This window comes from Cervus elaphus, chromosome 12, assembly GCF_910594005.1.
Source record: "Cervus elaphus chromosome 12, mCerEla1.1, whole genome shotgun sequence".
Taxonomy (NCBI): domain Eukaryota; kingdom Metazoa; phylum Chordata; class Mammalia; order Artiodactyla; family Cervidae; genus Cervus; species Cervus elaphus.
In genome coordinates this window covers 57,942,022-57,958,762 of record NC_057826.1, presented here as the reverse complement: position 1 = coordinate 57,958,762, position 16,741 = coordinate 57,942,022, and the positions used below count along the sequence as shown (strand labels likewise).

General features: G+C 39.0%; 1 protein-coding gene and 1 non-coding gene across 2 annotated transcripts in view; both read right to left on the bottom strand.

The window, feature by feature from the left end:
- Window positions 1–8,998: 8,998 nt before the first annotated feature.
- On the bottom strand, window positions 8,999–9,162 carry LOC122706067. The gene has a single exon (XR_006344318.1). It is a non-coding gene; the product is annotated as a U1 spliceosomal RNA (small nuclear RNA).
- Window positions 9,163–9,212: 50 nt separating this feature from the next.
- Window positions 9,213–16,741, bottom strand: part of L2HGDH (L-2-hydroxyglutarate dehydrogenase) — a 47,089-nt gene continuing 39,560 nt past the window's right edge. The window contains exon 10 of the mRNA XM_043919513.1: window positions 9,213–11,205. Coding sequence (XP_043775448.1) covers window positions 11,010–11,205 — 196 coding nt within the window. The 3' untranslated portion in view covers window positions 9,213–11,009. The remainder of the gene's footprint in view (window positions 11,206–16,741) is intronic.

The window sequence follows — 16,741 nt, the reverse complement described above, 5'->3', positions numbered from 1 at the left end:
CGGGCCGAAACGGGCCGGGCTGGTAATCTGACAGGCAGGGCGCGGGCCGCCTAGCCTCGCCGGCCGCCGCCGCCTCCCGCCCGGGCCGCGGCTACGGCCGAGGCGGCTCGGAGGCGGCGCCGGCGGGCGGGCGGGGGCTCCGGGGGCGGCCTCCTCGGCCCCGCGACCTGGCCCCGCGCAGCGTCCTCAGGGGAAGCGCGGCGGCCCGTGAGCCCGGGCGGCCCTCGGCTGCGACTAAAGCGGCGGCCTCCCTTCCCGGCGGCGCTGGCCCGCTTTTGGGGCTGCTGCTCCTCCTTTGTCTGGGTTCGCAGCCCGGCGTGGGTACAGCTGGCCTCGCCCCCGCCCCGACTCCCGCTACGGCCGTAGTAGGCGGACAGAGGCGACGGTAGCTTGTGCCCTCATCGCCTCATCTCCGCCCTCCCAATCTGCAACGCTGCCCTGCCCGGGCCGCCCGAGTCACCTCCAGAGGGCCCTGGGGACCGACCGGCCGTGCGCGTCGGGCGAGCAAGCCACACTCCTGCGCGCACAGTGCCGGCCGCCGCCGCCGCCCCTTCAGCAGCCGCGCACAGCGCCCAGGGCCGCCGCCAAGCTCAGGTCCCAGCGGCCGCGGCTCGGCCCGCCCCCTCCGCCGCGCGCTCATTAACCGGAGTAGCTGGAGCAGCCCCTCACGGAGCATGCGCGCCGCAGAGCTGGCCGAGGCGCCGGCTGGGCGCGGGGGCCTTCCCTCCTGAGTGCCCCTCTCCTGGGCGCTTTCTGAGAGCCAGTTTCAGAAACACTCCCTAGCTCCCTGACTGCGTTTTACACACTCTTTCCCGCGACAATCCTAACTCGATGCCATTCCTCAAGCCCCAGAACTCCAGTCGTGGGAAGCAATATTAGAGAGTTGGAAAGAAAGGGGTTTTCAGGCTGGACACGATGTTTAATGTGTTTGTTTAATGTGTTTATTAATGTGTTTGTTTAATGGCTCTTCTGTATATGTAACTATTTCATAGCGTAGTGTTGTGGGGACTGAAGAAGGTGAGGAGTGGAAAGTCCTTGGCGCATAGTAGGGCCAAAAAAGGCAGACGGCAGCGTTAATCAAGCTTGAACTTAAAAATCCTTCACTTGCACTAGCCCTTATGTGTTCACAGAAATTTTATACCGTTTTGGTAAAACTTTCTGTATTTTTGCATTGTTTTGTTAATGAAGTGTAATCGTTCAGTCGTGTCCGACTCTTTGTGACCCCGTGGACTGTAGGCCACCAAGCTCCTCCGTCCATGGATTCCCCAGGCAAGAATGGAGTGGGTTGCTATTTCCTTCACCAGGGGATCTTCCTGACCCAGGAATCAAACCCGAGTCTCCCGCATTGCCAGGCAGACACTTTAACCTCTGAGCCACCATGGAAACCAGGTCCCACAAAACCTGGATCCGCCCTTGGGGCCAGCACTACTCACTAGCAACCCCAAAAGATCCCCAGACCTTAAGCCCTCCTGAATTGAAGACTCTGGAAACTTTATCATTAGCATAAATTTCATCCCAGTAAAGATGCTGAACACATACATGAGTTACAATAGATTGTTGCCAGCCACCATCCCTGAGGAAGGATAAGGAAAAACAAGGTTCAAAAAGCCAGTGTGCCACACTTCAAAATTGGTTCAAAATCAGTAGCAGAGCAGTTAAAACAAGCATCATTTTGTCATTTTGGCAAAAGCATAATGGCAGAGTAGAAAAACTTAGGAGATCATTTTTCTAATTCAAGTATCCACTGAATCAAGAACCTTTTCAAATAGATAAGTAACAGGGATATGTTGTACAGCAAGGAAATATAGCCATTGTTTTGTAGTAAGTTCAAGAAGAGCAAAATATATAAAAAATATTGAATTATTATGTTGTACCCCTGAAACTACTGTAAATAAGAAATACTTCCTTTAAAAAGAATGGCCACATCCACATTCCCGTGTAATTAGGATAAAAGGTAGAATAGTGAAATGCTTGTATTTCTCCAAAGAATCTTTCCATAAGTGAGGGCAAAGACCTTGGCTAATCTAGACCTCTTTACTTTTCTCTCTCTTCTTGAACTCCAGCTATAACCTGCTAGACTGTCCAGCTACTAGACTGGGGTTGTGTTTTCTTATAGGAGAGTGGAGCTGGTAAGTTTCATTCTTGGCTGAGGAGATTAGGACCCTTCTCTGAGTCAAATCAGGTTTGAAGACACATTTTGTTCAACCAGAACTGTATTTAACTTTTTAAAGCTGATGTAAATATTTTAAAATTAAGAGATTTCATGTAAAAAATCTGGATTTCCAGCTTCTCTTGACAAAGATCTGGTAACACTGGGCCCTGATGCTCCCTCCAAGGGAATGATCAGCAGGCAGGGGGTAGTGGCTGCCTCTTTAGAAAAGCATGCCATCCCATTTGAAGCTGGCTAGCCTCCCCACCTGGCACTCTTCACCCTTTTATGTAACCTGCCTAGTCTCTACAAGCATCTGAGCTATGATCTCTGGGCTAGACAAACAGAAATGTGATCCACGTGCATGTGGAAGATAATCCGAGAATGACCCCAGTAAGAAGTTTCCCAACCATATGGGCCATCCAGGAAAACATGTTGGATCCATACCCTATACTGTACCCAGATGTGTCAAATTTTTAAATATAAAAAATAAAACCATAAAATAATCTGTTTATAATTTCAGAGTACAAAGACCTTTCTACTATGACATAAAATGTAGCTTGATAAGTTCTATTTTTGAAAAGGTATACCATAGAAAAACATAAGTTAAGCCAAAAGGTAAATGACAGACTGGAAAAAATACTTACAACTTATTTCCTACAGTTAATCTCCCTAATATCTAAAGGAGTTCCTATAAATTTATAAGACTAAAGTGTAATAATAAAAAAACATAAAGGATATGAAAAGAAAATATAAAATGTCTCAAACTTATTAAAGATGCACAACTTTCTCATATAACAAAAAATGCAAATTTAAATTATGTTAATCATTTTTTACCTATTCAGTTCAGTTCAATTCAGTCGCTCAGTCGTGTCCGACTCTTTGCGACCCCATAAATCGCAGCACACCAGGCCTCCCTGTCCATCACCAACTCTCGGAGTTTACTCAAGCTCTTGTCCATCGAGTTGGTGATGCCATCCAGCCATCTAAACTTCTGTCGTCCCCTTCTCCTCCTGCTCCAATCCCTCCCAGCATCAGGGTCTTTTCCAGTGAGTCAACTCTTTGCATGAGTTGGCCAAAGTACTGGAGTTTCAGCTTCAGCATCAGTCCTACCAATGAACACCCAGGACTGATCTCCTTTAGGATGGACAGGTTGGGTCTCCTTGCAGTCCAAGGGACTCTCAAGAGTCTTCTCCAACACCACAGTTCAAAAGCATCAATTTTTCGGCACTTAGCTTTCTTCACAGTCCAACTCTCACATCCATACATGACCACTGGAAAAACCATAGCCTTGACTAAATGGACCTTTGTTGGCAAAGTAATGTCTCTGCTTTTTAATAAGCTGTCTAGGTTGGTCATAACTTTCCTTCCAAGGAGTAAGCGTCTTTTAATTTCATGGCTGCAATCACCATCTGCAGTGATTTTGGAGCCCCAAAAAATAAAGTCTGCCACTGTTTGCACTGTTTCCCCATCTATTTCCCATGAAGTGATGGGACCAGATGCCATGATCTTAGTTTTCTGAATGTTGAGCTTTAAGCCAACTTTTTCACTCTCCTCCTTCACTTTCATCAAGAGGATTTTTAGTTCCTCTTCACCTATTAGAATAGCACAAATCAGAAAGTTTGATTATACACTGTGTTGGTGAGAATACGGGGAAATGGGTATTCTGATACATTGTTGGTGAGACTGGTAAACTGGTCAGTCTCCATCAGAGGCAATGTGACAATATCCTAGTTGCAAAGCACAAACCCTTCAGTTCAGTTCAGTCTCTCAGTTGTGTCTAACTCTTTGCAACCCTATGGACTTTACCACGCCAGGCTTCCCTGTCCATCACCAACTCCCAGAGCACTCTCAAACTCATGTCCATTGTGTTCATGATGCCATCCAACCATCTCATCCTCTGTCATCCCCTTCTCCACCCACCTTCAATCTTTCCCAGCATCAGGGCCTTTTCAAATGAGTCAGTTCTTCCCATCAGGTGGCCAAAGTATTGGAGTTTCAGCTTCAGCATCAGTCCTTCCAATGAATATTTAGGACTGATCTCCTTTAGGATGAACTGTTTGGATCTCCTTGCAGTCCAAGGGACTCTCGAGTCTTCTCCAACACCACAGTTCAAAAGCATCAATTCTTTGGCGCTAAGCTTTCGTTATAGTCCAACTCTCACATCCATACATGACTACTGGAAAAACCATAGTTTTGCTAGATGGACCTTTGTTGACAAAGTAATGTCTCTGCTTTTTAATATGCTGTCTAGGTTGGTCATAACTTTTCTTCCAAGGAGCAAGCGTCTTTTAATTTCATGGCTGCAGTCACCATCTGCAGTGATTTTGGAGCCTCAAAAAATAAAGTATGTCACTGTTTCCATTGTTTCCCCATCTATTTGCCATGAAGTGATGGGACCAGAGGCCATGATCTTAGTTTTCTGAATGCTGAGTTTTAAGCCAACTTTTTCACTCTCCTCTTTCAGTTTCATCAAGAGGCTCTTTAGTTCCTCTTCACTTTCAGCTATAAGGATGGTGTCATCTGCATACTGAGGCTAGTGACATTTCTCCTGGCAGTCTTGACTCCAGCTTGTGCTTCATCCAGCCCAGCATTTCACATGATGTACTCTGCATATAAGTTAAATAAGCTTAGGGTGACAATATACAGCCTTGACAGACTCCTTTCCCGATTTGGAACCAGTCTATTGTTCCATGTCCAGTTCTAACTGTTGCTTCTTGACCTGCATACAGATTTCTCAGGAGGCAGGTCAGGTGGTCTGGTATTGCAATCTCTTTAAGATTTTTCCACAGTTTGCTGTGATCCATAGAGTCAATGACTTTGTCAATAAAGTCGTTGTCAATAAAGCAAAAGTAGATGTTTTTCTGGAACTCTCTTGCTTTTTTGATAATGCAACAGATGTTGACAATTTGATTGCCGGTTCCTCTGCCTTTTCTAAATCCAGGTTGAACATCTGGAATTTCACAGTTCATGTACTATTGAAGCCTGGCTTGGAGAATTTTGAGCATTACTTTGCTATCATGTGAAATGAGTGTAATTGTGCAGTAGTTTGAACATTCTTTGGCATTGCCTTTCTTTGGGATTGGAATGAAAACGGACCTTTTCCAGTCCTGTGGCCACTGCTAAGTTTCCCAGATTTCTGGCACATTGAGTGCAGCACTTTCACAGCATCATCTTTTAGGATTTGAAATAGCTCAACTGGAATTCCATCACCTTCACTAGCTTTGTTCGTAGTGATGCTTCCTAAGGCCCACTTGACTTTGCATTCTAGGATGTCTGGCTCTAGGTGAGTGATCACACCATCATGATTATCTGGGTCATGAAGATCTTTTTTGTATAGTTCTTCTGTGTATTCTTGCCACCTCTTCTTAATATCTTCTGCTTCTGTTAGGTCCGTACCATTTCTGTCCTTTAATGTGCCCTTCTTTGCATGAAATATTCCCTTGGTATATCTAATTTTCTTGAAGAGATCTCTAGTCCTTCCCATTCTATTGTTTTCCTCTATTTCTTTGCACTGATCGCTGAAGGCTTTTTTAAATCTCTCCTGGCTATTCTTTGGAACTCTGCATTCAAATGGGTATATCTTTCCTTCTCTCCTTTGCCTTTAGCTTCTCTAAGCTATTTGTAAGGCTTCCTCAGAGAAACATTTTGCCTTTTTGCATATCTTTTTCTTGGGGATGGTCTTGATCCCTGCCTCCTGTACAATGTCATGAACCTCCATCCACAGTTCTTCAGCCACTCTATCAGATCTAATCCCATGAATCTATTTGTCGCTTCCACTGTATAATCGTTAAGGGATTTGTTTTAGGTCATACTTAAATGGTCTAGTGGTTTTCCCTACTTTCTTCAATTTAAGTCTGAATTTGGCAATAAGGAGTTCATGATCTGAGCCACAGTCAGCTCCCAGTCTTGTTTTTGCTGACTGTATAGAGCTTCTCCATCTTTGGCTGCAAAGAATATAATCAATCTGATTTTGGTGTTGACCATCTGGTGATGTCCATGTGTAGTCTTCTCTTGTGTTGTTGGAAGAAGGTGTTTGCTATGACCAGTGTGTTCTCTTGACAAAAGTCTGTTAGCCTTTGACCTGCTTCGTTTTGTACTCCAAGGCCAAATTTGCCTGTTACTCCAGTTATCTCTTGACTTCCTACTTTTGCATTCCAGTCGCCTGTAATGAAGAGGACATCTTTTTTGGGTGTTAGTTCTAGAAGGTCTTGTAGGTCTTCATAGAACTGTTCAACCTCAGCTTCTTGAGCATTACTGGTCTGGGCATAGACTTGGATTGCTGTGACACTGAATGGTTTGCCTTGGAAATGAACAGAGATCATTCTGTTGTTTTTAAGGTTGCAAACCCTTGGACCCAATAAATTCTAGGAATATGTCCTATAGGTATGTGAAAGTCATATGTGAAATGACTTTGCACAAGATTATTCATTCCAGTACTGTTTATTACAGCAAAACAAGGAAAAACACAGTAGAAATAAACAATTCAAATAATCATCAGTAGGAATAAGGGGCTGGTTCAACAAATAATAAATTCAGAGAATGGAACCTATAAAGTCATTTAAAAATACTAGGCCACTGTATTCAAGCCACTTGAACATTCTCCAAAAAACGCTGCAAAGTGAAAAGAGCAGGGTGTGTATAATACAGTATGCAGAATACGCTACCACTTGTATTTTAAAAATGGAGACAATGTTTTATTATATCTATTTCTGAAAGGCTGCACAAGATATTGACAATTTTCACTGCCTCAGGGGTGAGAACTGGGTGACTAGTTCCACTGTGTACTTTTTTATGATTTGAATTTTCAACTAAATGAATGTTGTACTGATTCAAAACATTAATTAAAAGCTGCTTTCTTTAAATGAAAAATTCCAACCTCACTGAAATACCGCCTTCAAGTGTTAAAAAATAGAAGTATTAAATATACTAATACCATGAGAGGGAGAACCTGTGGATATGTAACAAAAACTTAATCATAAATTTGAGTTAAAATTAACATACTATCATAACTTGATAGTAATTTTACTTGTTTTTAGAATTTATGTAAAAAATTTTAATAATTAATTTACAATATCATGTAAGATTCAGTTGTGCAGCATAGCAATTCAGTTATACACACACACACATGTGTGTGTGTGTATATATATATAGTTTTTCAGATCCTTTCCCCTCATAGGTCACTTATAGGTTACTACATAATTTTGAGTATAGCTGCTTACGCAGGTCTTTGTAGGTTATCTATCTTATACATAGTACTATGTATATGTTAATCCCAGTCTCCTAGTTTATCACTACCTTCACTCCTGCTTTCCCCTTTAGTAACCATAAGTTTGTTCTCTGTGTCTGTCTGTTTCCATTTTGGAAATAAGTTCCTTTTGTCTTCTTTTTTCCTTTTAGATTCCACATAAAAGTGATATGGCATTTGTCTTTCTGTCTGACTTGGTTCACTTAGTGTGATAATCTCTAGGTCCATCCATGTTGCTACAAATGGTATTAGTTCATTCTTTTTTTTACAGCTGAGTAATATTCCATTGTGTATATATACCACATCTTTATCCATCCTTCTGTTGACAGATATTTAGTCTGCTTCCATGTCTTGGTTATTGTAAATAGTGCTGCAATGAACATTGGGATGCATGTAACTTTTCAAGTTATGTTTTTTTCTGGATATATGCCCAGGAGTAGGATTTCTGGGCCATATGGTAAGTCTATTTTTAATTTTTTAAGGAACCGTCATACTATTCTCCATAGTGGCTGCACCAATTTACATTCTCACCAACAGTGTTGGAGAGCTCCTATTTCTCCATACGCTTTCCAAAATTTATTATTTGCAGACTTTTTGATGATGGCCATTCTAGCAGTGTGAGGTGACACCTCATTGTAATTTTACTTGTCTTTCTAGAATTTAGAATGGTTTTAAGGCGATAACTTGAATGACCCAGTCATTTGACAACTCAAATTTCAACATCTCAAATTTTAAAAGGCAGTAAAAATTTTACCACTAATATTCTCCCACTGAAAAACATTTTCAAGAAGGACTTACTCAACATTTCTCCCATTTACTCTCTTCTATTTCTTCAATTTATTTAAAGCTACAAGTGCTGCCAGTCAGTAGCAAACCAAAGCTATGCCACAAGAAACAATAAATGTAGTTGTCACTCACTTTCATGGTCCATTGCTGTAGCTAACTTGGTCTTTGTACAGTCCACCTGCTGGAAAGAAGTTGGAGCAGGCACTCAAGACAGATCATCTGCCCTGTAACCATTATGGGCATCTCATGACCAGAACCTCAATCCCCTGTAAGAGATAGCATACCAAAAATGTCCTCCCTAGAGGAATAATAATTTTGTATAAAATTCCAGGATGATTTATTTATTGCCCCCCTGCCCATGGAGAAAGAACTCTAATGTTCCCTGGGTCTCTGTGTATGAAGATGATACTGACGTCAGCCAGATATTGCCACCACTACCAAATGGAAAGCCATTTTTGTATACGACTGAAGCAGCTTAGAGCACGGTAGGAAAGTGCTCCACTTTTTACCCAAAACACACTCTACCTCATTTTTATGTTATACACAAATTCAAGCTTTTTTTCAATGACTGCTATCTAAATCCTATAATAGTTCATGTTTCAAACATAAAGTTTATATGAATCAGGATTTTTTTTTTAAATCTTTATTTCTCCATGTTCTGTGTCATATTCACCACCATTCAGTACCCATGTTAAATGGATGATGCACAAAAAGTTATCTTCAGTATTAGATAAACACAAACCACTGGACCCCTAGAAAATGTTATTGAGGGATCTCTATCATTAAAATAGAAAAAAGAAAAAAAAAAAAAAACCCAGGGGAAAGAGTGAACACAGTCCCCCACTACCACAAATTATGCAGCCAAGTTTCCCACATCTGGGGACATTGCAAGGGTCAGCATATCCGGAATACAACAGATGAGCTGCACACTGGAAAAACCACCTTCATGTTTATGGTATCTCCCCTGCCAGGCAAGTATTGAACCAAGAGTTTTTATGAAACTAAAAATTATGTTCACAAAACCAAGGCTCATTAAAATATTTTTAATATTAATATACATTTCTTCTGTCTTAGAAATACACAAAACTTTAAAATATTATAGCATTATTCCACAACAAGATTCTATGGACAAATACAAAATGTTTTACAAATAGAATAATCTACACATTCAAAACACTTTCAATAATTTTTTCACGATTTTTTGGAGGCATAGTAAAGATCCAAATGGAATGAGCGTTGCTTTAATTAGGATAGTTGTTTTTATAATTTCAATCTTTCACAGCTTAGTGTATATACAATCTTACTGTCAATAAAATAGAGAACTGAGTATTTTCCATCTCTAAATAGCCTTGTAATGAAACAGAAAATACCCTGTGTGTTACATTTCTTGGAGGAACCAGTTGTTATGAAGAATCATTAGGGCTTGTTTCTTCTGTGAATACTTTCCAACTGCTTTTGGTATGTATGCTGATCCCAAGTGTCAAATAACAGCCTAACCTGAATGTGCTATTCTGGAACATGAGCTGATGATGTGTAGCCTTTCAAATTAATTAATGAGGTAGCTCAATCAATGTAATCATTGGCTTGAAGTGAAAAGGAAGAAAACAGATAAGTTTTCCTATCCACCAAAATGCTCATTTTTCTAACTCATCCATCACACAGTGTTAGGGATGAGTGGAAAGAAAAAATTAAGACTAGAAGATTAATCCGGAGAGAGTGTATGTGAGGGAATGGATGAAAATTTCTCACCTAATTGGTGGTTCTGTAATAAAAGATTCTCATATTCTAACTAATTTCCATTTATATTTCTGTTTTCTAACATTCTGAACTATAAGAATCATTTCAATAGATACCACACACACATATAATATATAGTACACAGTAGACAATATGGCACTGGCAACAATTTAAAATATTCATGAAATACACATGATTGTAAGGCACTTTTGCGGTTTACAAAAGTGAATGCCTCAAAATTACGTATTTCCTCAAAATGAAGAAATATCCTCCTAAAGATTTATAGGATTCCAGAAAAGTCAAGTAGGCATGAATCATTAGTGATCCGGGTCAACATTTGAGAACCTTGGTATAACTGAAGACTAGAGATATAACAGGTAAATACTATTTTAAATACAAAGTTCTGTATGTCAGCGTCAGGATTCTAAGTTCTTCTGGTTTTTTGAGCACAGAAGACTGAAGAATAAACAAAACACTCATAGTGGACTGTTGTTAAGATTTACAGATGACCCAAGATCAAGTCAATTGTAAGAAACTGAGAAGAATAAATACTTTGAATTTCTTTTGCAAAGTTATTTTTTACAAATATAGATTAGATAGCATCTCACTCAAACTACTTCAAAATGTGAAATTTCATGTATTTTTAATCAATAATTTAAAATTCCCAATTACTGTTACTCTAAATAATGTGATCTTTTTTTATGACTCTTTGAAATTAAAAGGAGGTTTGCAATCTACAATATATTTTCTTGTCTAGGCAAGACAAAAGAAGCTTAGAGATTATAAAGCCAAAAAGTTAAGGGAATAATCACTTTTTCATGCTTTAGTTCCCAGAAATTCCAAAAAAGCCAAATCTTGTGAGGATAGATCATTAGCAAAGTCAGAAGGAAAGACACAACTGTACCTTTTTAAAGAGCATGGACTTTAAAAATATGTTATTTCCATGTTACCTAATTTTAAAAATTCCGTGGTTATCTAAATGGCATACCTAAAAATGACATTTTAAACCAATTTTCTTAAAGAATGCAGTTAGTAAATTCTTGTTGCTGAATGTGGAGATCAAAATGCACACCTAGCTCCTTTCATTATTTACAATTTAAATCTTTGTTGCACTTCATCTACAATCATTCCAGAAATTGCAAGCGAAGAAGTGGCAGCAGGGGAAGGTGCATTCCTCACATGAAGAATGCGATTCCCAATGTCCCCAACGCCTCCATCAAATACAAAATCGTCTATGAGATTTCCATCTTTATCCAGGGCTTGGGCTCTTACTCCAGCGGGGCCCCTGCAAAAGCAAGAGTGGCAGTCATCTGACTAGGAGAGATAGGACACTTTACATATGTGTCAGTGGTTTCAAAGTATTCTTAAAGCAATAAAGTCTTTACTCTTTTAAGTGTACAGTTATGTGAAAACCCAACCAGTTTGTAATTAGCCAAAGGCTGTCAGTTGTAGCCTGTCAAACATACATCCTTAGCCTAAAATACACAAATGGGTTCTTTCCAAAAGTAGCAGATAAATCCATACTTAATCAGACTAGATGTATTTTTATTTGAATTTACAAAATGAATTTATTATAAAATCAGTCATTAGAATATAAGGCTTTTCTAATTGATACAAAGCAAAGAAACCAAGAATTATATGTGTCAGCTACATTCCTATAGCCGCTACAGACTTTTATGTATCTTTGTGTTTTGTTTTGGTTGAATACTATTAAAATTTATGGAGAAAAATATTTGCGAATGGTAGCAAATTCTTGTTTTGTAGTTTGTTTTTATTTTTAACAGTTTAGCCTTTAATATCAGGATAACCTTCAATTAAAGAGAAATGACCTAGAGAAGGAAATGGCAACCCACTCCAGCATTCTTGCCTGTAAAATCCCATGGACAGAGGAGCCTAGCAGGCTACAGCCCATGGAGTCCAAAGAGTCAGACAAGACTTGGTGATTAAACCTTGCGTTGCTTTACCTTGCCTAATACAGTAAGATCCTTTAATACTAAAAGTTCTGCATTATAACACTTGAGTTCACAAGTTAGATTTGTTTTCTTTTTAGTTTTTAAAAAAAGTTACAGATAAAACCTGAATAAAATATTTTTGGAGTCCAAAAGTACCTCCACTGAAACCATGTAAGAAAACCAGTTGAAAACAGGTGCCTTTTTTTTTTTTTTTTTTACAGGTGCCTTTTATATACCACCAAGACTCAAGAAATCAGGCAATGATATTAAACAATTTTGAATGATTCTGGGCCAATGCAGATACGCACTTGAGGAAGAAACAAAGAACATTATGAGAGTACTACCCTCTAGGACCTCAGACTAACTAAGGAAAGATCATGATAATAATAGCTTTTTTTGTTTTTTTTACCAAGTGTTTAATCCATGCTAGGAATTCTCTCATTTAATCCTCACAGCTCTAAGAGGCTGATATAGTTTATATTTAACAGCAAAGAAAATAGCAAGATTAAGCAACTTGCCAGAAGTCACACAGCTAAAAAGTTCATTTGTAGAGAGATAAGTAAGAATTATAACAATGAGGGTAAAAAATTCTATAATAAAAGTAAGTAATCGTAATACTAAAGCCTGCAAGGAATTTGGACAGATTTCTGAGCTGTAAAGATTTCCAGGTAAGAATCAGATACATCACTACAACACAAAAAGACAGAATGGGAAGCTGAATTTTCTTAGGGTAAGGATATATAACAGCCTACTGGCCAGGGTGTGGTCCATTTAGGTCAATTCTGTGTTTATAAACTCTCTCAACTCATCAAAACAGCATCTCTCCTCTCTTTTCTTGGATAATACCCCTGTTGCTGTTGTGAGCATCTCTGAGTTTTCTTGCCCCTCTCCTTTTATCTCGCAGATGGCCAAATGAGGGGACACACAGTGGCATGACCAGCTACTGATGTTGAGTGTTCAAAACACTTTTCTCTCCGTAAAGGTTTAGTTAGTATATTCTCCTTACTCTTTGTAAGCAAAGAGAAGTTAATGCTAATTAACTAGTTAAAATGTGTCTATACTTATTTATTCCTCTTATAAACACCAACTATTTTTTCAACATCCCCTACATTCCTGCCCAAGTATTCAAAACCTGTAATCCAAACTGTAAACAACAATATACAAGATTAAGTTTTTCTAAGGAACTTAATTTAGGTTGAACTAAAGTAACTATTTCATATGAAATGTTTAAATTATCAAATTCTTCATGTGTTCATGTTTCCTATTCAGCACTTAATGAAACTCCAGGGTTTTTCTTTGCATGATTCCATACAGGCATTCCCCCTTATCTTGAGGTAAATACTGTAACTCGAAGTTTTAGGTAAAATAAACCATAAACATCTTCAGGGCCAGAATTGAATCTTGCACAGCACTCCTATTTCTGCCTTATTTGTGTACATAAGAAGTATTCAATAGAGGCTTCTCAGGTGGCGCAAAGACTCCACCTGCCAATTCAGGAGACACAGGTTCAATCCCTGAGTTAGGAAGACACCCTGGAGGAGAAAGTGGCAATCCACTCCAGTATGCTTGCCTGGAAAATCCCATGAACAGAGGAGTCTGGTGGGCCATAGTCCATGGGGTTACAAAGAGTCGGACATGATTGAGCATACATGCTCAGTCTCCAGAAAATTTTGTTTAACTTTTAATTCTATTTTAATAGCTGAAAGAACAAATGATTCAGAAAATACAATATTTGTAAATTTAGCTATATTTAACTGTTTAATGTTATTTCTAGCAACATATTTTGCCCTATTTGTAACTAAATTTAATAGGAACGCAAGTCTTAGACCCTTAAATATGTCTAGAAACAACAGGTGAATATGTAACTAATGGCATTTATTCTTCTGAGAAGTGTTGTATTTATTGCTTTATTATTCTGTGGCAGGCATAATCCCGTGGGCTAGAAAATAGCTATGACAGGCAACCACTGACACCTTTGTTGATTAGTTGCTAAGTGTGTCAGACACTTTTGCAACCCCATGGACGATAGCCCGCCAGGCTCTTCTGTCCATGGGATCTCCCAGGCAAGAATGCTGGGGTGGGTGGCCATTTCCTTCTCCAGGAGATCTTCCTGACTCAGGGATTGAACCCATGTCTCCTGCATTAAGAGGCTGATTCTCTACCACTGAGCCACCACGGAACCCCACTAACATTTTTGGCCAGTTCCAAATAGGACAATTTAGTATTTTATAAAACTTACCATGGGATCTACTGTTAGCCTAAAAATAGAAGTTCACAGGAGCATATTTAAATTGGGAGTGGTGATACAGGGCAAGTCAACCACTCCATCTTAATTTCCAAACTCGATGGAAGGGTATAAGGTATTTTTATTATTAATAGTCAACCAAACTGGACTGCAACAAAAGGACATGTAAATGTTTTGTGAGGACTTGAATAACATGAGTACTCCGTAACAAGGGTGAAGGAGTTCTATGAATCCATTAAATAAAGTGTTTCATGTTTTTTTTAAGTTTCTAGTTGTTGGTTATCCATTTTGAATATAGCAGTGTGTACATGATCTTCCCAAACTCCCTAACTATCCCTCCCCCACTCTCTGGCAACCATAAGTTCATTTTCTAATTTGCACACGATGCATTTTTAGCTTGCAATACTGTTCTTGCAATTTTTTAGATTTACCTTCCAATTAACTAATTTTCTCTTATAGGAGATCTAACCAGCTGTCTAACTTAATCATTTGAGTTTTAAAATTTAAGACCTATACTTTTCATTCCTAGAAATTCTGATTACTTGGTTTCTAAATTTGCCTAGGGTATTTTTTATATTATTATTCTTTTTTCAGTTTACTTCATTTCCTTTTTTAATTCACTGGCATATACTTACTTTATGGTTTCTAATATTACTATTACCCTAAATTGTTAGGGGTCTAATTCTAGTATTTATTCTATCTGCTTACTCTCACTTATGGTGCTTTGTAACTTTTGCTGGTAAGTTCCTATTCAGCAGGATTTTATCTGGGGGAATAGTGTGGGGGTTGGGTTGAAGTTATGTCCCTCTACAGAAGGTTTTATATTTGTTTTTATTGGTAAAAATAAATATACTGACTTATATTTGCTTTTATCAGTACAAATAAATATACTGATATATATAATATAAATAAAATGAACAGTATAATGAACCCCCATTTTATCAGAAGCTCCACATATTACCATTCTGGGAACACCCTTTTTTTTAAATGGAAAATCTTCAACATGTACAAAAGTAAAATGAACAGTATAATGAACTCCCATGTATGTATTACCCAGTTTCAATAACCAACACACAGCCAATTTTGTTTCATCTGTACCCCACTCTCTGTCTTCCTCTCTCCACTGGATTATTTTAAAGCAAACCCTAGATGGCGTATCATCCTGCTTCAACATATATTTCTCTTAAAAGGATTCCTAATAATAAGAAAACTACTAATTGCTTCTTGATGAAAGTGAAAGAGGAGAGTGAAATAGCTGGCTTAAAACTCAACATTCAAAAAACTAAGATCATGGCATCCAGTCCCATCAGTTCATGGTAAATAAATGGGGAAACAATAGAAACGATGACAGACTTTATTTTCTTGGGCTCCAAAATCACTGCAGATGGTGACTGCAGCCATGAAATTAAAAGACGCTTGCTCCTTGGACAAAAAGCTATGACCAACCTAGACAGCATCTTAAAAAGCAGAGACATCACTTTGCCAACAAAGGTTCATCTAGTTAACACTGTGGTTTTTCCAGTAGTCATGTATGGATGTGAGAGTTGGACTATAATGAAAGCTTAGCGCCAAAAAATTGATGCTTTTGAACTGTGGTGTTGGAGAAGACTCTTGAGAGTCCCCTGAACTGCAAGGAGATCCAACCAGTCCATCCTAAAGGAAATCAGTCCTGAATATTCACTGGAAGGACTGATGCTGAAGCTGAAACTCCAATACTTTGGTCACCTGATGGGAAGAACTGACTCATTGGAGAAGACCCTGATGCTGGGAAAGATTGAAGGCGGGAGGAGAAAGGGACAACAGAGGATGAGATGAATGGATGGCATCACCGACAAGATGGACATGAGCTTGAGAAAGCTCTGGGAGTTGGTAATGGACAGGGAAGCATGGCATGCTGCGGTCCATGGGGTCTCAAAGAGTCGGACACATCTGAGAGACTGAACTGAACTGAACTAATTGTTTACTATCAACAATATTCAGTTTGTGGTCAAATAACCCTGATTTTCACTCACTCTAATCTGTTTAAAGTGAGAAAGTGAGAGCGAAAATTATTAGTCTGAAGCAGGATCCAAACTAGGCTGGATCTACACTTAGCTTACATTTCCTAGATCAAAATGGTGGTACAAATTGAAACTCCAAGTACTTGTGAGTGCAGGCCCAGGGTTCTAGATTTTTACAGATTTTTTTTCTAGACTTCCTTCTCACTGAGAGTATAGCCTTTCCAGAGTCCCTGGCTTTACAAGGGGATCTCAGTTCCAACTTTTCACCTTTTACAGACCCAAGGCTTTCTTTCCAGCACTTGAATGGCAATTAAAATATAAGTCCCTAATGTATCTTGACTTGGGTGGTGGATACAAGTTTATACAATTCCAAAGTTCATTGAGCACTTAAAATACGCATATTTTATTGTAAGTAAATCATATATCAATTAAAAATGAAACTCAAGTTATATTGACATCAAAATCAGACAATGCTCCCATCCTTCCAGGTCAGCATCAGCATTTCTCTTAGTTCTTGAGTTTTCCATTTCCTCTTTGTTTTCATCTCTGAGATCCCCTTATTTCCTTGTACTCTCAGCAATAAGTATTTCAAAGGGTTTTTTTATTATATTTTTCCAGACTCTC